A 21,383-nucleotide genomic window follows, 5' to 3' on the forward strand; every position below is an offset into this window, starting at 1 on the left:
AGAACGAGGATAATAAGGCTACCGAACTATGTATGTGGGAAGGAGGCATGATATGGTAGGGGATGCCTCCGCCAAGGCCCGCTAGCCATAGGGCTGAGTGGTGTGTCAAGGGTACGCTCGTAACACTACCCCCCCCTCTCAAATAGCCATGGCCCCCATGGCTAGTAGACCGGAGATGCAGGCCCATTGCTTGCCTTATATCTCCAAACATCCATAGTTCGTATAGTCCTTGACTGGAGAGGGTTGAGATCCTGGAGATGTAGCCACATCTTACCTGCGTATAAGCAAGATTCTCCAAGTCCTTCTCCCGTCTAGCCTGCCTGCTATAGGCCTTCGAAAGAACTGAATAATTCCATCGCATGTTTATGTGTTGTGCTCGCTGAAAATCCATAAAAACAAAGAACTTTTAGTGTCCGGGACTTTTAATGTGGCACTCGTCTCTCAGCGGCGGTAGCAGCAGTAACAGGCTTTGCATAAATTCCCGTATTGGCCTCGTCGCTAGCTAGAGGTGTAGCGAGCATAGGGAGCCTGATTCGAACGAAATCGGTGGAAGAATGGGTAAGTAATGATTATGGTTGTTTTGGTGATCCATGGTGACTCCCGAGTCGATATTCCAGCGCAAAGGATGTTGATGAAATGATGCGATGTGATTGGTCGAGGACTCCCGAACCGAACCGAACCGAACCGAGCCGCGGGCGCTAAAAACTCTAATCCAATATCAAGTGAGTTTCTCCATGGGGTGCCACATAACCGATACCGATGGGGGCTACCGACGGGGACAGTGAGGCCCATAGGTGACGCACCATGGCTTCGGAAGACCTTCACGCATATGACAACAAGGGAAGCCCGCTTAATGGACCTGACATGAGGCTATTAGTGAGCAATATGGGCCTGGGGAATCGGTTTCCCAATGTGAAAAAAGGAGGCCATTCTAACATCGGATGGTTTCAATTCGTCCAAAAACACGATATCCGAGATATTACCGAGTCGCTCATAGGAAGCCCTGGCAACTAAGCTCGTATGCTTCGTCGAAATCCATACCGGGTTCGAAGTATTTACCATGCTTTTGTGCATAAGCCCAATTCTCATCTACAAGATCCTCTACCTCAACAAGACTTAAACCCTATATATTGAAAGTAGGGCGAGTCATAATCGAGTATCCCTTCTTTACGTCAGCCTCGACCTTTGCTTTTGCGTATTGCTCCGCGAATCTTTTAGCCTTCTTCTCGGCGAATCCCTCAGCAGATTGTTGATATTGAAGCTGTATTCTCATAATACGTTCCTTTAATTCAGGCATAGTCCAATCCCTTGCCAATAGACCAATTGAGTCACACAAACGGAGTTCCGATTTCTTCCGTATATCGTTTATCAGACTGTCATTCCTGAGATCGTTAAGACTATCATTCCTGAAATCACATTCGGTATATTTGATGAGATCACCGTAGAATTTGAGAAATGGTTGACTTCCTTAGCTTATTTTGTCGTAAGTATATTAATAGGTTTCTCTAAGAACGAATAAGGGTATCTTATATACGTTACTTAAATAATCTAGAAGATTATCGACTGTAGAGTATAAGCGATATCGTCGTCTGATAGATACGTGCTAACTGGCTTTCCCTTTAAGTCTCGCTATAACGTAAGTAATTTTGAAGGTATTAGTAAGGAAATAATCACTATTGTGGGTAAGCTTGTCTTGAATTCTCATTTTCCAGTCATCGAATGATATTGAATTAGTGCCGGTGAAGACAGGTGGATCTGGTAGCCTTGGGCTAAGTGGCTGCCTGACTGGCTGTGGAGAGATTAGTCGATGTCGATATGCTCTTAGTGCCTCAAAATCTCGTGGAGTGGGTGGTGGTGGGGACGGAGGCGGAGCAGAGATGCCAGGCGAGTTTTGGCCCTGCGTCTCCTCTTGATTGGTGTGGAATGGGGAAGGGGGCGGAGCGGAGATGCCAGTCGGTGTTCTATGATATCGCTGGTAAAGGTCCTCAGCAGATAGAGAGCGCTGCACACGTGGCATGTGGAGTGACGGCGAGTTGGGAGGTGAGTATCTTCTATGTAGGTCGTCGTATGTAAGGTAGGGTTCGCCACGGTATGTAGGTGATCGGCGATGCGGAGGGACGTATTTTGGTGTTGATGTAGGTGGATTTGATATAGGCTGGAGTAAATTATATTCCCGATCGCGAGGTGTCTTAGTTCTCTGATAGGTGTAGTAATTCTGAATGTAGGTGGCCGCTGTCGTCCTCATTCCTCGCCAGTAGTATTCCCTTTTGAGTAGTTTATAGGTACGTGCTACCCCGGGATAGCCGTAGGACGGTTGATCATACACCTCTCGGATAACATCGGTGTATATGTTATCGAATATCTATAAACGGTTCTTGCGGTAAAGCACCCCGTCTTGTACGAAGCACTTATTGAGAGTGATCCCTCGAAACTTGTCCTTGCCTTCGGTGATAGCGTCACGGATTTCCGTACAATATTCGTCTTTCTTGTTAGCCCCTACTACTTTGTGGTAGATAGGGTCGTCGTATATAAAATAAGGCTGGCCGCGGTGTGTAGGTAATCGGCGATGCGAAGCGAGGTATCTTGGTGATGATGTAGGTGGATTTAAAGAATTCATAATGTTTTGAATGTAGGTAAGAACGGAGCGGAGAGATCGATGCGGAGCGGAGAAGGATTTCTTGTATTCGGTGGAGGGGACTCGTTTTTTGATGGATTGGACTACCGTTGATAATGGAGGCTGTCTGATATAGGTTCTTTCGAATGATGTAGGCGGTTTGTGATTTGAATGTGTGGTGGGGTTTCTATATAGTAGAAATACCCAGCGTCTTCTTTATCAGGCTCGGTCGCTTGCTCCGAGCAGAAAGTAAAAAACCCGTCAATTCTCTTCGCCGGGGGGTGTACGAAGGAGCCTTATTATAATGTCAGGACCAGCATAGGTGCGATACCAGTATGGGTGAGGTAGAACGAGGATAATAAGGCTACCGAACTATGTATGTGGGAAGGAGGCATGATATGGTAGGGGATGCCTCCGCCAAGGCCCGCTAGCCATAGGGCTGAGTGGTGTGTCAAGGGTACGCTCGTAATAATTATCTCTTTTATAATATTATAAAAAAAAATTATTTAATAAATTTATTTATATTTTAAATATATTAAATATAATTAATCTATAATAAATCTTAAATATAATCTATTTTATCTTTTTAATTAAAAAATAATATAATATTTTATTAAAATTTAAAATTTAAATAAAATTATTATTTATTTTATTTCTCTTTTTATTATAAAAGTAAAATATATTAAAATATTTCTTATTATTTTTAATAATAAAAATAATAAAAATAAATATTTTAATTTTAATAACTTTAATTTAATTAATTATTTATTTATATTAAAATTTAAAAACTTTATTAAAATAATTATTTCTTTTTTAATAATTAAAATTTTAATTTTAATTTATAATTTTATATTTATAATAATAAAAGTCTTTATATTAAAATAATAAAGATTTTATAATTCTCGAAATTATATTATAATTATATTAAGATTTTAAATAATAATATTAAAATTATAAATCTAGATTTAATAATATTAAATTATTAATAATAATTAAGAATAATCTTTTTTTAATTCAAATTTATAATAAATTAGATAAAGATTTTTTTATTAATATAAATAAATAATAGATAAAATAAATAAGAGATAATTAAAATATTTTTTTATAGAGATAGAATAAATAAATAAATAAAGAATTATTTAAATATTTTTTTTATAATAAAATAATTAAATAATTAATATTTAAAAGATTTTTATAAAAATAGAATAAATAAATAGATAGATAGATAAATAAATAAAAAATTATTTAAATATCTTTTTTATAATAAGATAATTAAATAATTAATATTTAAAAGATTTTTATAAAATAAAATAGATAAATAAATAAAAAATTATTTAAATATTTTTTTTATAATAAGATAATTAAATATTTAATATTTAAAAGATTTTTATAAAGATAAAATAAATAAATAAATAAATAAATAAATAAATAAATTTTTTTAAATATCTTTTTATAATAAAATAATTAAATAATTAATATTTAAAAAATTTTTATAAAATAAAATAGATAAATAAATAAAAATAAATAAATAATAATAATTTAATTTATAATTATATTAAATAATTAATATTATATTAAAAAATAAATTATATATTAAATAATAATATTAATAATATTATATAAATAGAATATTAATTATAAAGATTATTAAATAATATATATATTAAAATTATTAGAGTATTAAATTATTAAAAAATTAATTTAAATAAAATCTAATATAAATTTAAAAAAGAAATATTAATTAAAATTATAATAATAAAATTAATTATTAATTATTAAAATTTTTATTTATAAGATTATTAAATAAAAGATTTTTATTTTTAATTTTATATTAATATAATATAAAAATAAATTTATATTTAAATTTATAATCTTATTTTAATATATATAAATTAAAAATTTATTTTAATTAATTTTAAATTTTCTTTTTTAAATTTTATTTAGACTTTTACTTTAAAATATTTTATTTAAAATATTTCTATTAAAATAAAGCTATTTTATTCGAAATATTCTTATTAAAATAAAATTATTTTATTTAAAATATTCTTATTAGAATAAAATATTCTATTTAAAAATTTTATTTATATAAAAAATTTTATTTAAAAATATTTAATTTCGAATTTATTTTTAATATAATTATTATTTAAATAATTTTCTAAAAAAATTAAATTTTTAATTTTTAATAAGAGATTTAAGTATTTTTAAATTCTCGATTTTTAACTTTTAATAATTAAATATATTATCTTTAATTATAATTAATATTATTTTAAAATAATTATTAATTAAATATTTTAAATTATAATTAATTTAAAATAAAATATAAAATATTATTATTAATAACTTAATTAAAAAAATTAAATCTTAAAAATATTTATATTTAATAATTAAATACTTTTATTTAAATTTAAATAAAATTTATTATAAAATTATTATAAAACTTTATAAAATTATTTATAAAATCTTTATAAAGATTATTTTTAATATCTTTTTTAATTTTTTATAAATAATTATTATAAATTAAATCTTTTTATAAATAATTATTATAAATTAAATCTTTTTATTTAATATTTTTTTTTAATTAAATATTTTTTTTATTATATATATATATATTTTAAATTAATAATTTAATAAAATAATTTTATATAATATTAATATTATATAATATTAAGAATTATTAATATTTCTTAATAATAATTTTAATTAAAAAATAAAAAATAAATTTAATTTATAAATCTAAATTTATTAAAATATAAAAAATTAAAAAATATTTATTAAATTTACTTAATAATTTTAATTAAAAAAAAAAAAAATTAATTTATAAATCTTTATTAATATATATAAAAGAATAAGATAAGGCTAAGCTTAAAAATCTTAAATTTATATATATAATTAATTATTAATTTAGAATTACTACGCTTTTTAATTAAATTAATTAAATTATTATAAATAAATAAATTAATATCCGTAATTATTAAAATCTTATCTTCTTTTATTAAAAAAATAGATATATATTATTTATAATAGTAATAACTTTTTTATTTTCTATTAAAATTTTAAAATTTTTATTTTAAATTTTAAAACGCTATTTACGCTTTTCGAATTTTTAAGAATTTTAAAAATTTATCTTATAATTATTAAAGCGTAAGAAATTTAAATATCGCTTATTAAAGTTTACTTATTAAAAATTATTTATCTATTTACTTAATAATCTTAATTAAAAAAATAATTATAAATTTAATTTATAAGCTTTTACTCGTATATATATAATATAATTATAATTTTATTTTTATTTTTTATAATTAAATTATATATAATTATTTTTATATTTTTATAATAATTATTTTTATTATTTTTATTATTTTTATTATTATTATTATTATTATTATTATTATTATTATTATTTATTTTAGAAAATTATATCTATTATTTCTATTAATTCTATTATTATTATTATTATTATTATTATTACTATTATTATTTATTCTAGAAAATTATATCTAAAAAAAATTACGAAAAAATCGAAAAAAGTGAAGTTTTAAAATTCTCGAATAATTTTTTTTATTCGAATTATAAACTAGCTTTTTTTTTTTTTTTTTTTTTTTTTTAGCTTATCTAACTAAATTCTTAATTATTTATTTATAAATTTAATCTTTAATAAGCTAAGTAATAGCGCCTTAAAATTTAAAAAACTTAAATTAATAATTTTTTATATAAAAGCTCAAAAAAAACGAATTTTCGAAATATTTAAAATGAAGATTTATTAATTAAAAATATCTCTAAAATTAATAACTTCTATCTAAAATTCGTTATCTTAAATTATTCGAATTATTAAAAGATTTAAAAAATATATATAACTTTATAATTTAATTTGCCGCTAAAGACAATTAGAATTACTTCGCTTTCGAAAAAATCGAATTAATAATAGATTCGAAAAAATTATAATTTTAAAAAATATATTTATTAGCTTAACGATTCTATCTAATTTCTTTAAAAATTAAATTTTAAAAAATTCGAATTAGTAAAATTTTATAATTTTCATCTTTCGATTTCTTTAAGATAAAGAACTTCGAAAAATATAAATATCTTTAAGAAAATTATTTTCTTTAAGTTATAGCTTAATAATAGCGTATTATAAAAAAATTAAATTAGTAATATAAATAGAAAAGCTTCGAAATAATCGAATCTTAAAATAATATTTATACGATAATATATTATCTACGTTATATCTTATTAGCGAATTCTCTAATATTTTCTAAAATTTAAAAAATTCGAATTAGTAAAGAGCTTAAAAGATTTAAAGTAGTAAAAATTAATAATAAAGAAGTTTTAATCTCTTTATAATAGATATTTACTAAATTAATTTTTAATATTTTAATTTTTTTAAAATATAGATATTCGAGAATTACGAATTAAGCGATTAACTTTATAAATAATATATTTTAAGCTTTAATCCGTTTAGAATTTTACTCTTTTCGAAAAATTAATTCGAAATTTTTGAATCTTTTAATAGAATAAAATTTATCTCTATCTCGCCTCGACGTTATCTAAGTTTTTTATCTTTCGAAATTTTCGAATTAGTAAAGTTTAAATAAAGATTTAAATAAATCGAATTTATTAGCTTAATTTTATATATATTATAATACTCTTTCTTATTAGAATTATTTATATTAAAATTTAAGATTTTTTAAAAAAATCGAAAGTTAGTATAGAAGAAGTTTAAAAAAATTGAATCCTTTAAAGAATTCGAATTATTCGCACTTTTAAAGAATTACTTATATTTTCTTTTTTTAAATATATTTATTTATATAAAATAATTTAAATTATTCGAGAAAGGCTAGAGAAGTAAAAGTTCGAATTTTTTAAAGATAAGAAAAGAAATAAATAAAAGATACTTCGAAAAAAACGCGTTAGCTATTTATATTATTAAAACTTATCTTAAAGAAATTAAAGTATTAATTATTAAATTAATAAATATCTTATTATAAAGAGATTTATATATAAAGAAAAAAAAAAAAATAAAAGAAAAAATTTTTAAAAAAAATAACAAACATAAAAAATTATTATTTTTTTTTTTTTAAAAAAAAAAAAAAAAAAAAAAAAAAAAATTAAAAAAAAAAAATTTTTTTTTTTTTTTCCCCCCCCCAAAAAAAAAAATATTTTTTTTCCCCCCCCCAAAAAAAAAAAAAAAAAAAAAAAAAAAAAAAAACCGGGGGGGGGGGGACGACATGTCGACATCACCATGCAGATAAAGTACTTTAGACGCGCTCGGCCTACATAGCCGCCAAGCTACTGTACCATTCTTTTCTTCAACAAAATCTTTGCTAAATGCCAAGGAGAGGAATGGTGCAACGAGTATAATTATTTCGTGGATTCAATTGACTACGTAAATAATCTATAATCTTTTATGTGATACCATACTAGTCATTGACTTTGCGCCGCTGAGTATAGAACTTTCCTTCCATGAGACCAACGAGCCTCGCCGGTGGTCTGGCGTTGGGTGGCTACTTGGCGGTCTTGGGTCTAAAATGGTAGTCCTGTCCCAATGGTTTTTCCTAAGACAGACGGGAAATATTCCTGTTCATGCTCCGTCTCTGTTGTATCGTAGCGCAGAGTCTGTAAGCATAATATCACCGAGAAAATGAGAAGAGACCCAAGTATAACATATCTGACATGAAGGTCCGCAAGGTCTCCTTACCTAATGACCTCAACATCAATATCTGGCGTCGTTCTTGAACCTCAACCCAGCAACGATCCAAAAGACCCATCGAGTCGGCGTCGCTCCAAGGAACTTATCATTCTTGCGACATTATGCCTAGCCGGACTCAGGCATTGGCTCGTCATTGGTCGTCTTGGTCGTTCTCCAGCCCGAAGCGAAGACTTATGGGAGGACACCAACGGAGGTCGCATGGACAGTACTCAGTTAGCTCTGTCAATTGAGTGTAGATGATGCAACGCTCACTCTCCCGCCAAACAAGGTTCTGCAGATACTGCCGGCGAAGCCGTAGGACCTATCATTTCCGCACCTATGGCTTCTGGATGCGGTCGAAGTTCTGTAATATTCTGGAGCGTCTTTGGCGTTCTTGTCTTTAACGTTTGGGAGAGCGTGTATGACCAAGTCGACTCAGTTCTTTCCCTTCCTCCTGTCTATGTTATTCTCGGTACTGTGTGGCGCCATTCTTCCTGTCTTAGGAACTCGCATCATATTCGATATTTTCCACGTTCACGAGCGGGGAAGAGCCGGATCTTCCATATCATTTTCCTTCTGAGTTTTGTTGCCACTCCGACGTTGGGTGCATTCTCTTGGGCAGCGGTGGGCTAGGATATCATGTTTTGCTGGACGGTTGGGCTCTGCGGTCTCACTCTGATTATGATCTTCCTTTTCAAGAAGAGACTGGATCCGACCGTCAGGAAAACAGCCTCTACCCTGCCCAGCCGAAGTCATTTTTGCCCAACAGAGTAGCAACCTTCTTCCCTTGTATCAAAATTGCTCCGCGTACAATGCTGGCCGAGACCGCAAGTCGCAAGATTGAAAGACCACAACTTGAGCTGACAATTTCAGTCAGGGCTGGATCATTGCTTTGCCAATCGGTATCACACCGGCAGCCCTGATCATTGGGCTGTACGCCGTGATTACTTTTGGCTTCACCGTTATGCTGCAAATCCTTCAAAGAGTTTTTATCGAAGAGCCGCTCAAGATGATTGGCTTATCCTAAAACAGAACGCATACTGTAAGCATTTGCCGAAATGTAGGGGTTTAAACCAGTCCAGCTGACATTGTACACCTTGTCTCCTTCACCAGCTGGCTCGCTCTCTACAGCGCCCAGACCTACGGCCATCTACTAAATGAGCGTGTACCAATGTGGATTTTCGGACGACGTGGTGGTATTTGGAAACCAGAACACCGTCTTCACAACCTTTGGATCCCCGCAATGTGCATCCCCATCAAGCTCGGCCTCTTTGGCGCATTTCTTTTCAATCACCACTCTCCCATTGTTTCAGCACTAGCTTCGTTTCCTGTTGGCTCTGGGGCTTTCGCCAGCGTGCTATTACCGTCACTTACTGCATCGAATGCTTCACTCATTATCCAGCCGAAGCTGGTCTTGTCATGAACTTCTACCGACTCTCATTCGGAACGACAACGAGCTATTTCATCACTCCACGGGTCACTGCTGTTTGGATACAATGGACCCTCGGGATGTCTGCCTTTTTCGTTTTGGGGTCATTCGGACTGGTTGTGCTGTTGATGTTCAAAGGAGAGTCCTCTCGCCAGATGCAGTCCACCAGGATTGCTTCATCTGAAGCGGGCGCAAAGTTGTTGAACGTGGACTCGAAATCGAAGGCATGGGTGTATCTTGCGAGGAGCACTGGGGCGTCTGGCATCTTAGGCTTTAGAAAGTATTTAGTCAGTATCCATATAGTAATCTAGTCAGTATTCACATTGTATACCCAGGACATATACCCAGGACATAGGCTGGTCTAATGTTGGCGGAGGATCTTTAGTGGTACGAACCGCTCGACCTGAAGATCTGCCCATATTTTAGATTGAGCTCACAGAGCCCTTTCAAATAGAGGTGCACGAAAACGTGGTAGTCAAAGTGGTACCAGATCCCAAAGTGGAGACGATAGCACCGCATGGTCTTAACAGAAACCTTTTGGCGCCTGAGGTCTCTCATTCATTCTGACAGCTCGCTCTGTATCGCCAACAACGTCTGCAAATTTTCGGTGAACTAGGAGGCCCCACACAATAATGAAGACAGCTTTAAACTCAAAGACAACGCCTCTGACCCATATGATGTAACTTCCAACATTGTGCGGGGCGCAACATGGGGGAATCGCAAGAGGACATGGCCTCTACAACCTACTACACCTACAGCAGCGCCGATACAGGTCCCGGGCACACCTCAACAGTCGTCACCGCAGCATTTGGGAATTTCGCCCGTCAAAATGGCCAACATGTCGAACCTCTACCGGGATCCTCGATCCACCATCACCACTCACCATGACACCTACCCCTACATCTCCCCCTCCAAGTTCACCGGATCCCTAAACGGCAAAGTCGTCCTCCTCACGGGCGCCGGTCGAGGCATCGGCCGAGCCTCCGCCCTCGCCTTCGCCGCCGCCGGCGCGAACGTGGCCTGCGTCTCCCGCACCCATCCCGACACCCTCTCCCTCGTCCACGAGATCTCACAGAAGGGCCACCCGCGCGCCATTGCGATCGCGGCGGACGTCGCGGACGCGGACGCGCCGGGGAGGGCGGTGGGGGAGGTGCAGGGGGAGCTGGGGCCCGTGGATGTGTTGGTCAACAATGCGGGGATTTCGAGGATCAGCGACGTGGAGCATGAGCATGGGATGGGGGCCGCGATGGAGGTTGTGGAGGTGAATGTGAGGGGGGCGTTGAACTTCATTCACGCGGTGGTGCCGAGTATGGTTGAACGAAAGAGCGGGGTCATCATTAACGTGAGATCTTTTTCATTGGGTGGAGATGCAGGGTCGATGTAAGCTGACGAGCGCACAGGTCGTCTCCGTCCTGGCAACTATCTCCCTGCCCTACTCCTCAGCCTACAGTGCCGCCAAGGCAGCCCTCGTTCGATCTACTCATATCATGGACCTTGAATTTCGGCCCCATGGCATCTACTCCTACGCTGTGCACCCATGTATGAGTAAAGATACAACGTTGGGCGAAGGGGCGCTGAATTCGGAGGCTCATGAGAAGGTGGAGGGGGTAAAGAGATTCATGGAGGATTTCGTACCCAGTATGACTGATACGGTGCAATTGCCTGCGAATACATTTGTGGCGTTGGCGGCGGATCCGGATGCAAAATATATGAGTGGGAAATACATCGACTCAACACAGGACTTGGGAATGGTTTTGGAAGAAGCTAGGAAGGGCTCAGAGAGCAGGATAGAAAGAGAAGGCTTGTATATCTTGAAGGTCGACACGCTATAATGAGGTATCTAGACCAGAAGAATCCTTCAGTTTCCCCGAGACCCGGCGTTGGAAGCTTCAATATAGTTTTCCGAACCCACGCAGAGCCAGCACTCCGCTCCTGAGAACTGATCACTGCCTTCTTCTCTCTGGTGCTGCCAGCGAAACCCCACTAGCCGCAGCTTGCACAATTCCCAGTCCAAAGCTCTTGTTTTGTATTGGAGCCGGCTTGACTGCACCGTGGAACGCCTCGGGAAGATACCTCACTTGTCACCACTTTGCAGAGTCACTGAATTGCGGTCTCTGCTTCCTGTCTTGGAAGGGCTCGTAGCTTCTCCCAGCATCGCTTGGTAGATCAACTCACACCCACGAGCGCCAGCCACCGTTGTACTTCCACTTGCGGTGAAGCCGCAGCAATCATGCTGTATCTGAAGGCATCAAGGCCGCGATTGATGCATATAACAAACCCTTCCTCGTTCTGGAAAATGTCTTCCGATATCGAACCGAATGAAGAATGCGCTGTGCCCCTTTCGCAGCCCCAATGACCAGCGTCGACGGATCCGGTGTCGAAGACTGATCAACTGCACTGTCATCAACGCCATCATGAACCCAGGTTCCGGTGTAAAACGGCTGTAAAACAAGATCTTGAACAGTGTTGGCTTCGCGGGGTTGGAAATGACCTCGAATATTGACGAATACCCTCTTTCTGTAAATGGCGTACTGTTTACAATCTGCTTCATAGATTGATCCATCTCTGTCGAACCCGCTTTATACATGCATTTCTGCGCGGGCTTATCCACGGGGATTTCTCTCAGACGCGCACGTCCGTTGTGTTGAAATCAGATCCATTTCTCGCACGCCACTCTCGATACGTTGCTCAAAGGTCTCTTCAACGTTCTCAAGGCCTGTGCCATCGCTGAGAGACCATGATGGTAGAAACAATCGCGTCGTCGTGTTGAAAGGGATTTCCTCGAGATCTTGATGTGGTGCCCATTTCCCAATTATCGACAATACCCTCCCGACTTTGAAAACACTCTTCTCTCCTGGTTCAGACACCAAATAAGGTCCCCAGTTCCAACCAGTGTTCTCGTACCATCGGGCCCCGACTCGTCGTCCGCAAAGGCCGTTCCAGCTTGCCGAATTGTATCATCGTCCCGATTTCCACTCCCTTTCGTACACTGCCCGCACTACATCATTGCCACCGCATACAAAATGCTCATGGTGTACGCTCGGACGTATGAGTGCAGTCTGCCGCCCAGAGCTGAGGTCCTGGCCGGTATCCTGGAGACCATCTTCTAGGAGTGAACGGTCCCAGCGGTCAGAGGGTGTAGAACTATGTATGTTAGATTCTCGCAACAATTTTGCTTCCCTGCTATAATTTTGCAGTGAAGACATGTCTGTGCAAGTATCGAGGGTCAACGGTAAGGCAGCCATGCCGTCGTACGCACACATACATCTACTCTCGACCCGTGTTGCGAAAATGCACATCGGTAGCATGTGCAGAACAGCCTCTGCGGTCTGGCTATTCACTGTTCACTTGCCATTGTATCAAGGGCCGTAGAATGGCTGCCACGCCTCAAATCTTGCACTCTTGCTCCTCTCAAGCCTCCCTATTTTCACCGATTCTGTCATTTGGCAGATGGTTTCGACTGTGAGCCCATACTTCTAGCCACGTATGGTACTGCGGCTGGATATACACAGGAGCATTCGCCCGCAACTGGCGCCGAGCTTACAGTCCAACGACCTTATGAGCTTGACGAACATGAGATGCGTGCCAGCGATTTTGGGGTCACGTTCTAGGGTTTGAGGGATATGGGCTCGACGGACTGGGTGCAAGTGAGACGGGGCATCTGATCCGCCATTTGGAGGCTTCAGAGGCTCGGAGAAAAGCAGAAAAGCATGCGTAGTCGTACAGTCGCGTGGGTGCCTAGGATGCCTGTTAGTTTAAACGTCTTTGGCCTGTTCGTCTAATGAGTGAATAGCTTATCAAGGCAATGTGGAAGACGGTCCGCCTCCCTACTTCTTGATGCCCAAGCAAAATTGTCCAAAAGATCATCTGATTTATTTCGTCAAAATCAAGCAGGACCACCAAAGATTTAGTGCTGAGTAACACGCACACAACAATTGTGGCGACTGCGTCCGGTTGGGTCGGCCTGTGACCTAATAGTGTCCTCGTCTCACATGCGCAAACCTGAGGGAGAGACGATCTTCATGTATTATTTATATCACGTTGCAAAACCCAAAACGTCCCGGTACCTGGCCGATAGAAAGCCATACGGTTCGCTCTCCCGCTTCCCGTATAATCAAATCCGAACGCCCGATCAGCAGACGAAAGCAAATCATAACCTCCGATCCCGCCCCCAGAATCCCCCTCGGTACCAGGATTTCCTTCAGCAAACACAAACCTGAAAACCCCTTGAATGTTTTCCAGTATCCAGAATGTTCCAGCCCCTGGGCGATAGAAGGCTAGGTGATCAGCCATGCCACTGCCGTTGAAATCAAATGCGAAGGCCTTGTCATCAGGCGACTTGATGAAGTAGCCACCGATCCCACTACCGGGGTCCCCTGTGTGGTAGATTGGGGAGAAATCCCCTCGTCTATTCTGCAAGATCCAAATGGTGCCCGTACCGGGCCGGTATAAGACAATGTGATCTGGTTTGCCGCTGGAACTGCAATCGAAGGCGAAGGCCCGGTCGGCTGGGGACCCGAGGTCGTAGCCACCAATTCCAGCGCCTGGACTTCCTTGAGCATATACCGCAGTGAAGACGCCGCATTTGTTCTCGAGGATCCACATTGTACCCGTTCCAGGGCGATAAAGAACCAGGTGGTCGAGTTTGCCGCTGTGGGTGTAGTCAAATGCGAAGGCCCGATCTGCAGAGGACGCGAGGTCGTAGCCGCCAATTCCGGCGCCTGGACTTCCTTGAGCATATACCGCATTGAAGACGCCGCATTTGTTCTCGAGGATCCACATTGTACCCGTCCCAGGACGGTAAAGGGCCAGGTGGTCGAGTTTGCCGCTGTGGCTATAGTCGAAGGCAAATATCCGGTCCCTCGAATCCTGGAGATCATAGCCCCCAATTCCTGATCCGCCATCCGCTTGCGCATAGACGGGAGTGAAGTTATTGTTATTGTTTCTGACGATGAAGATGGCACCATGCCCTGGCCTGTATAGAACGAGGTGGTCAAGTTTGCCGATGTGGTCATAGTCGAATGTTGTGATATGGTCCAAGGAGGATCTCAGATCGTATCCTCCGACGCCTTCGACTTGGCGGCTCACAGGACTGTAATTAGCGCCTGAAGGTGAGACATGAAGACGACGAAAGCTCTCTAGCAGTACCATGAAATTATCTTCTGACAGTTTCCGACTCGCTTGGGTTTCTTTCAATATGCTCTGCGAAGTTTGATCGAGGCCTATCAGCCGACTGTCGGATACGTCTAGTCGTTTTCTAGCATTCATAGATCAGCTCTACTATAGAAAGGATGATCGATCTCGTACTTACAGAATCGAGATCTGTAGAACAGTCTTCAACTCATTACGATACATTTCCAAAGTATGAGCCAAAAGATCCAACTTAGCCTTCCCCCAGACAGTTTTGAGCGCTTGCCTGAAACTATCCCATTTGACATGCTTAGTACCAGACATCAATCTCAAGCGTTCCAGCTCATCCAAAAGATCGCTCGCAATGGCACCGCACGCGCTGGAGATATCCCGCAGATGCTCATCCTCTGGACTCAAAGCTTTATCCGCAGCCTTACAACTTTCGATGAAGGCGGAAAGGGTGCAGCTGGCGCTGAGAAGGCTTTCGGTAACCACTTGCTTGTGACGATTTTCGGGAAGGCTCCCGTCGAGACTTTTACGAAGCTCTTTGCTTTTCGTGACTATGCGAATGCTGTATTCAATCATTTGCCCGATGTTGGCGGCAAGACCCAATGCCGCCATGGCACTTGCCGGATCGCCCATGACAATGTCAGCAAGCCAGCGGTGGTCGGTGATGATACCAGCTGCTGTCACGGGAGCGACACGTCTGGTGTTTCTGTCTCAACTACGGCGGTTTAAAGGGTCTTTTTTATTGCAAAGCGGCTTCTAGGCGCAGACGTCGGCGAGGAGGAACATTTCCCCTTCCGAAAATAGGTTGCCATTTGTCTGCCTTAGGGAGCAGAGAAAGTTGTGTGGTGTAGCCTTGCTTGATAGATACAGAGGACAGCGCCAAGACATAGCCTAGGTTCGGGTCGTACCGTTCGTACAACGATTGTCCGTCCGGTCAAGAACAAAATATGTTCCCCGCCTCTACTTTCAGAGGTAATTTATCAACTTTCACCCCATGCTCCATCATCCATCCTCTCACACCGCACCCACCTCAATACCGACTCAGATACACCGTCCCCACCTTGCCCCCCGCCTCCATCCTCATCTCCACATCAACGGCAAACTCCACATTATCCCAACGTCTCAAGAACCTCCCGGCCCCCATCACCGCAGTTTCAAACTCCCCCCACGTCATATTCGCCTCCGGCTCCACCGACAACCACAAAACCCCCGCTCCCGCGTCCAATGTTTGCGAATATATAACCTCCCGACCTACTTTCCTGTAGGAGTCGACCCCGTGCCCGTGCGTGATGGCATCCGAGGCCGTCCGCAGGAGTTCCTGCGCGGGCGCGGGCGGGAGAGCGGCGCCGTAGTCGTAGAATTTGAGGAAGGCGCGGCCTTCTTCTATGTAGTAGGGTGCTGCTGGGGCGGGGACGCTGGAAGGGGGTGGGTCAGTGGCAGGCGCCTATTTGCTTTGGGCAAGATAGTGGGCTTACCCGAGTTCACTGGGAAGACTTGGGTTGGAGAGAAGCGCAGAGTTGGGAGGGAGCGTCAGGTTGATGTTTGCACCGTTGTACAGGGTCAACAGTGATGTCGCGGGAACCGTTGCTGCGAGAGAAGCTCCCAGGGACTGGAGCATGAGGCAGTATGCAGTCCGCATTTTTTCTTTTGAGGATGATGTCCGACTTGAAAGATGGACAGCTGTATTTCATGGCTGTTCGCCTAGCCAGCGCCTCTCTGTTCTCGCGCATCGCAACTGGCACTCGCTTCTATTTCCGAATCCTTGCGCTTCCATCTCGATGCTCAGGCCAAGCTGCCAAAGAAGCATGTGACAGTGTGAGAAGTTGAGATTCTCTTGGTTTCACATCAGATTTTACTGATCAACCCGCGTAACTGTGTCATCCGTGATCAAACTTACCCTGAAAAATGACATTCTCCAGTCAAGGCAAGAAGCGCCCCGTTAACGTCGATAGTCCTGGAACTTAGAGCGTTTGCGGACTACTGTTTCGACTGTCAGTTTTGTTGGCATTCACTTACTCTGTGCTCTGCCAAATTGAGCTTGGTGGGTTATTTGAGTGCCTTCTTCATCTCTACCGCCGCCTTGTGGCGCGTAGCAAGACTAAAACAATGTCTGGGGGAGCGAAATTACTCCAGGCTGCACTAACGACTGAAACTGATGTGTTTGAGCGCACATGGACACTTTGCAGGTAGAATGCATTGTCGGAAGATATTGCACTCTTGAGCGGTGGGTGGTGTCGAACCGAGACGTCCGGTCACCAGGACGTAGGGACGGTTTAGCCAGCGAGTATCTAGTAGGATGTGATCTTTTCAATTGGAGATCGGATTCCGTCGGGGAGCCTTTGAATGTAACGAAACACGATTGTCCGATTGCAATAGCAGAGTTTTAGATCCAACGGTTGTGTCATGAAAAGATGTTACAGAGTCGATGTAAGTATCCCCAGAAGTCTTATGCAACCAAACAAAAGCACAAGCACAAATGCCCAATGATTATCCCAGAGTCTCCTCGGCACAGGGCTCATTTACCGTTTTGTTCCATCTCATGCATTTTCCTGAACCTCTCCATTTTCTCCGTCTGTTTTTTCCTTTCCAGCTCAGCTTTATACTGCCTATATTCTTCCTCTTCGTCCAGCGGCGCACTCTCTCCTACGGATACAGTATTCGAAAGCTGCGGGGTGACCGGCGGAGTCACCGTTTGCTTTACGAAAGCGTCGCTGTCGCGGCTAGGGGCTTGCTCGCTCGAGCGACTGGGCCTCACCGCTCGCTGATAGCCATGCTTCTTGCCCGACAGGGTGTCTGTGCCGCGCTCAGGGTTGTATGTATCGCTTCGCATCTCGGAGATCTGCGCCTTTTGTTCATGAGTCTGGCCACCCATGACGCTCTGGAGGTAGTCGTCGAATTCTGCGCTCGTTTTAGCCACCGCCTGGAAGTGCCGGTCTTCGAGCGCCGGCCTGAATGGTGGCTTGTCGCCTGTCTTTTCGCATTTTTGGCATTTTTCATGGAATTCGTACTCCGCCAGTGCAACGGCTGTCTGGAAAGCATTGCGAATCTGACGGCCATTCCATCGCTTGCCATCTTTCCAGTGGCTCCTGGCGAAAGCTTCAATCTCAGATCTGTCGACGTATATATCGCGATTTGACTTGCTCAGCCGGTTCAGATTCATTGCCCAGACTTCAAACGTCTGGCTTTCGTCGAGTGGGGCATAGTACAAGGAGATATGTATGCGGCTCTTAAAGGCTTCGTCGAAAGAGCCGATTCGGTTGGTAGTCAGGAACAGTATGCCGGAGTAGTACTCGAGAGTGCGCAGGAACACGGAGACGAGGGCGTTCCGATCAATGTTGTCTCCGCCCCGTTCTCGCTTCGCGAGAAAAACATCCGCTTCGTCCAGTAAGAGCACGCATCCCCACCTGCGGGCTAGAAGAAATATACCCTCAAGGTTTTTCTCAACGTCATAAGCAGTCTGCCCAATATCGCCGCATGTGATAGGAAACAACGGTCTTCCAGTGTAAGATGCCACACTTTCCGCTGTCGATGTCTTGCCGACTCCAGGAACACCATGGAGTAGCATAATCAAGCCTTTACCTTTTCCACGGACTAGATCGATTTGCTGTCTATGTGTAACCCCGTGCTCAACGGGCCGTGAGCCGAGCGCATGACTTTTGACCAAAGCTTTCACTATCCTTTTATACTCATTTGGTATGACCAGATCATCGAAACCCGCATTCTGGCCCTCAAAAGCATCATTTTCCTTAATGTCTTGAAGAAGGTCGATGTTCAGTGGGACTGGAGTAATCATTAGCATCATGAGTCCACATTGGTGAAATTTGACGAACCCCATTTGCGGCTTCGCAAAGAGAAGCCTTGTACACGATACGGCAAAAGAATCATTTGGTCTTCGCTCAAGACCTGAGAAACACCACGGGATTCAAGAAACATTCCATGTGACTCAACGTTGAGGAATCTGTCCATTTGCAGCTTGTCAAATTTTGTGTCATCAACAAGACTGTTGTGATCCACTTTCAGGCACTGGTCTTCGTCTGATGGGCAACGATCCTCGTACACCTCCCTTTCGTCGGCTCTCGTCGCTCCTTTAAGTCCTATCTGGGGTTTGTGAGATGCATAGTCGGGTTGCCTGAATGATTGCGTGAAATCGATGATTACCTCACTTTCTATCTTCGCTCAGGAAGCGACCATCAGCATTCTATTCTAACATGAATAGCTCACGTTTTTCGCTTACCTCTTCCTCCGGCTCACCGAGGCTCAATCCTTCGTATCTTTTGTGCTTAAATTCACGGTATTCAGCAAAGCGTCGACCTCGCTCGAGTAGTGTCTTTGAAAGTTCTTCCTCCTTTTCTGCGTAGCTCATGGGATACACATCGAGTTTCGTGATCATCCTTTCTCCCTCATACTCGAGTATACTGATAGTCTCCTGTACAGGACCAAAGTTCTCGCCATCAAAATCAAATCTGACACAGTCGATGTTGAAAAGCGATACCTGGGACTGTCGGCGGAAGACTTCAGCGGAAGGTCCAGTTCGTCTTGTTTCAGCATCTTTATCTCCACGTGCAATGTCAGTAGTCGTCAATAATGGCCGACCCCCACTGACGTGAATAACACGGTAGGCTTGGTGAGGCTGCCTAGAAGTCACCACGAGGTCGCCCGGCTGAAAAAGATGCCAGAGGTGCTCAAATCTAAGATTTGAGATTGCTCGGTCACGAATGGCCTTACGCAGTGTCAGCAGTGACCCCAAACGCGAATCAATCGTGTTGACAAGCAGCTCCAGGTGGTCTCTGGCATCTCTAAGGCATGTGCACACATAGGGAACTTCCTCTGGGATCGGGTTCGCGTCTGGTGACAGATTTGATCGCTCCGAGATCTGGGTATTCGGGTCATCAACTGGAGACACGCTGGACATACCGGATTCCGCTTCAGAATTGTCTTCGAGCTCCTCTTCCTTGTCTTTTGGCGAGCTTTGTTCTACCTTCAGATAATGATTGTTGAGAGCGTTACTTTTCTGCAAGACATTGGAGACGTAGTCATCCGAATATTCGACGTCGTCTCTCTTCGGGCCCAAAATGCTGACTACCTCACTAACAATCTTGTTCAGATTATGAGGCAAGGTCTGTGCCTCAACATCATCTACGTTGATTTCGTTCAGTAGTTCCACACATTTTCGGATTTGTTTCTCGTAAGCAATGATGTGCTTAAAAGGGTAGATCCACGTTTCGGATGGGCGAATATGTTCGCCGCTCAATAGCTCTATCAATATCAATGGCCACGGAGATCTGAACGTGAGCCTTGCGATATCCGAGAACCCTGGACGTTGAGTGTCCGCCACGTCGCCTTTCTTGTCGTAATTCATCCTTTTGTCGGTAAGTCGATGACTCGTTCCTTGGCTATGAGTGCTGGAGTGAGTAAATTCAAGCTGAGAAGAGGACGTTTCCGTAGTAGTAGCCAAGAAAATAGAAGCTTTGTCCCATTTCGTATATTGCCGACCATTCTTCCAATAGTTCAAGCTTAATTGCATGACTTTCAGAGGCAACGGGTCGGCACACGGTGAGTCGAGAGTTGCTTTATCGCCATTGCTACGTGACAGCGAAATTAGAACAAAGGACACCTAAGGATCACAATGTTGTGCATGACTTGCCTTTTCTCATAGGGTCTCTCCTTGGAACCGACCTCATAATGTAATTCTAGTAACTCTTTTTCTAGCACGCCAACGCGATTTTCGAGGGTCTCCGTGTAAAGTGCTGCCACTCGGGCATACTTGGGTCCCTTTTCTTTGCAAGCTTCAAAGAAGTGTGGGTAGTGCTCAGGTTTTTGGAAATCAACTGGTTGCAACACCCTTGCATCCATAAGGTCTTCACTCGAAATGCTGACATCGTCTTGGACGTCGTTGGGAGGTGAGTGTGCATTCTCCTTAGTACCTGCTTGTGCACCCGCATTCGTAGCCTCAGGAGAGTCCGGAAGCAGTTCCTGATTAGCGGAGTCACGAGTCTGTACATTCTCCTCGTTCACTCCATGCTGTACTGGGTGAGAATGAACTTCCATTGCTTGTGAACGGGGCTCGGCGGGGTTCAGGGACGCACCGCTGGGGACTCTCTGAAGCTAATCAGAGGCAAGGTCGCCAGCCGTTGAGGTTGAGTCCATAGAAATGTGTCGGTGGCTTACTTCTAGGAGGCTCCTGGTAAAGACTAGTCTTGCGCATCAATTCAGTAAGGCAGGTAAAGTAAAATGCTGCACGAAATGGGCATCAAATATCTCAACACGAGTAACTGGTTGAGGATTATTCTAGCGGATGGCTGCTATAAAACGAAAATTTTAAGGAACGAATGCTGAGATCTGGATTGTGGGAAGTGCCTGGATAGACGCGGAGAGGCTACAAAGATGGACTCGCATTACGCTCGAGCACATAGAAGATCAGGCTGAGAAATAAGCGCTGTAACACACCTTGAGGGATGCCCAATCAATAGAAGCCATTGCAGTTGCCGTGGTTCCGGTAATTCCCAAAAGAGAGG

At 41.0% G+C, this 21,383-nt stretch overlaps 7 protein-coding genes across 7 annotated transcripts; 2 read left to right on the plus strand and 5 right to left on the minus strand.

Moving 5' to 3' along the window:
- Nucleotides 1-1,603: 1,603 nt before the first annotated feature.
- Nucleotides 1,604-2,245, minus strand: HO173_001338 (uncharacterized protein; the record flags this gene model as incomplete). The annotated part of the gene is made up of 1 exon (XM_037303278.1): nucleotides 1,604-2,245. One exon carries the CDS (start codon nucleotides 2,243-2,245, stop codon nucleotides 1,604-1,606), a length of 642 nt encoding a protein of 213 aa, XP_037169925.1.
- A 7,512-nt stretch (nucleotides 2,246-9,757) lies between these two features.
- Nucleotides 9,758-9,994, minus strand: HO173_001339 (uncharacterized protein; the record flags this gene model as incomplete). The annotated part of the gene is made up of 1 exon (XM_037303279.1): nucleotides 9,758-9,994. One exon carries the CDS (start codon nucleotides 9,992-9,994, stop codon nucleotides 9,758-9,760), a length of 237 nt encoding a protein of 78 aa, XP_037169926.1.
- Nucleotides 9,995-10,558: 564 nt separating this feature from the next.
- Nucleotides 10,559-11,561, plus strand: HO173_001340 (uncharacterized protein; the record flags this gene model as incomplete). The annotated part of the gene is made up of 2 exons (XM_037303280.1): nucleotides 10,559-11,071; nucleotides 11,130-11,561. The coding sequence occupies 2 exons, from the start codon at nucleotides 10,559-10,561 to the stop codon at nucleotides 11,559-11,561; spliced, it is 945 nt and encodes a 314-aa protein (XP_037169927.1).
- A 1,191-nt stretch (nucleotides 11,562-12,752) lies between these two features.
- HO173_001341 (uncharacterized protein) lies at nucleotides 12,753-13,340 on the plus strand (the record flags this gene model as incomplete). Its single annotated transcript, XM_037303281.1, has 2 exons — nucleotides 12,753-12,816; nucleotides 13,180-13,340. 2 exons carry the CDS (start codon nucleotides 12,753-12,755, stop codon nucleotides 13,338-13,340), a joined length of 225 nt encoding a protein of 74 aa, XP_037169928.1.
- A 409-nt stretch (nucleotides 13,341-13,749) lies between these two features.
- HO173_001342 (uncharacterized protein) lies at nucleotides 13,750-15,501 on the minus strand (the record flags this gene model as incomplete). Its single annotated transcript, XM_037303282.1, has 2 exons — nucleotides 13,750-14,986; nucleotides 15,041-15,501. The coding sequence occupies 2 exons, from the start codon at nucleotides 15,499-15,501 to the stop codon at nucleotides 13,750-13,752; spliced, it is 1,698 nt and encodes a 565-aa protein (XP_037169929.1).
- Nucleotides 15,502-15,898: 397 nt separating this feature from the next.
- HO173_001343 (uncharacterized protein) lies at nucleotides 15,899-16,507 on the minus strand (the record flags this gene model as incomplete). Its single annotated transcript, XM_037303283.1, has 2 exons — nucleotides 15,899-16,283; nucleotides 16,344-16,507. 2 exons carry the CDS (start codon nucleotides 16,505-16,507, stop codon nucleotides 15,899-15,901), a joined length of 549 nt encoding a protein of 182 aa, XP_037169930.1.
- Nucleotides 16,508-17,383: 876 nt separating this feature from the next.
- Nucleotides 17,384-20,916, minus strand: HO173_001344 (uncharacterized protein; the record flags this gene model as incomplete). The annotated part of the gene is made up of 4 exons (XM_037303284.1): nucleotides 17,384-18,648; nucleotides 18,699-19,038; nucleotides 19,103-20,450; nucleotides 20,513-20,916. The coding sequence occupies 4 exons, from the start codon at nucleotides 20,914-20,916 to the stop codon at nucleotides 17,384-17,386; spliced, it is 3,357 nt and encodes a 1,118-aa protein (XP_037169931.1).
- Nucleotides 20,917-21,383: the final 467 nt, after the last annotated feature.

This window comes from Letharia columbiana (assembly GCF_014066305.1).
Source record: "Letharia columbiana isolate WasteWater2 chromosome Unknown Sc0000002_s0, whole genome shotgun sequence".
In the NCBI taxonomy this organism is placed as follows: domain Eukaryota; kingdom Fungi; phylum Ascomycota; class Lecanoromycetes; order Lecanorales; family Parmeliaceae; genus Letharia; species Letharia columbiana.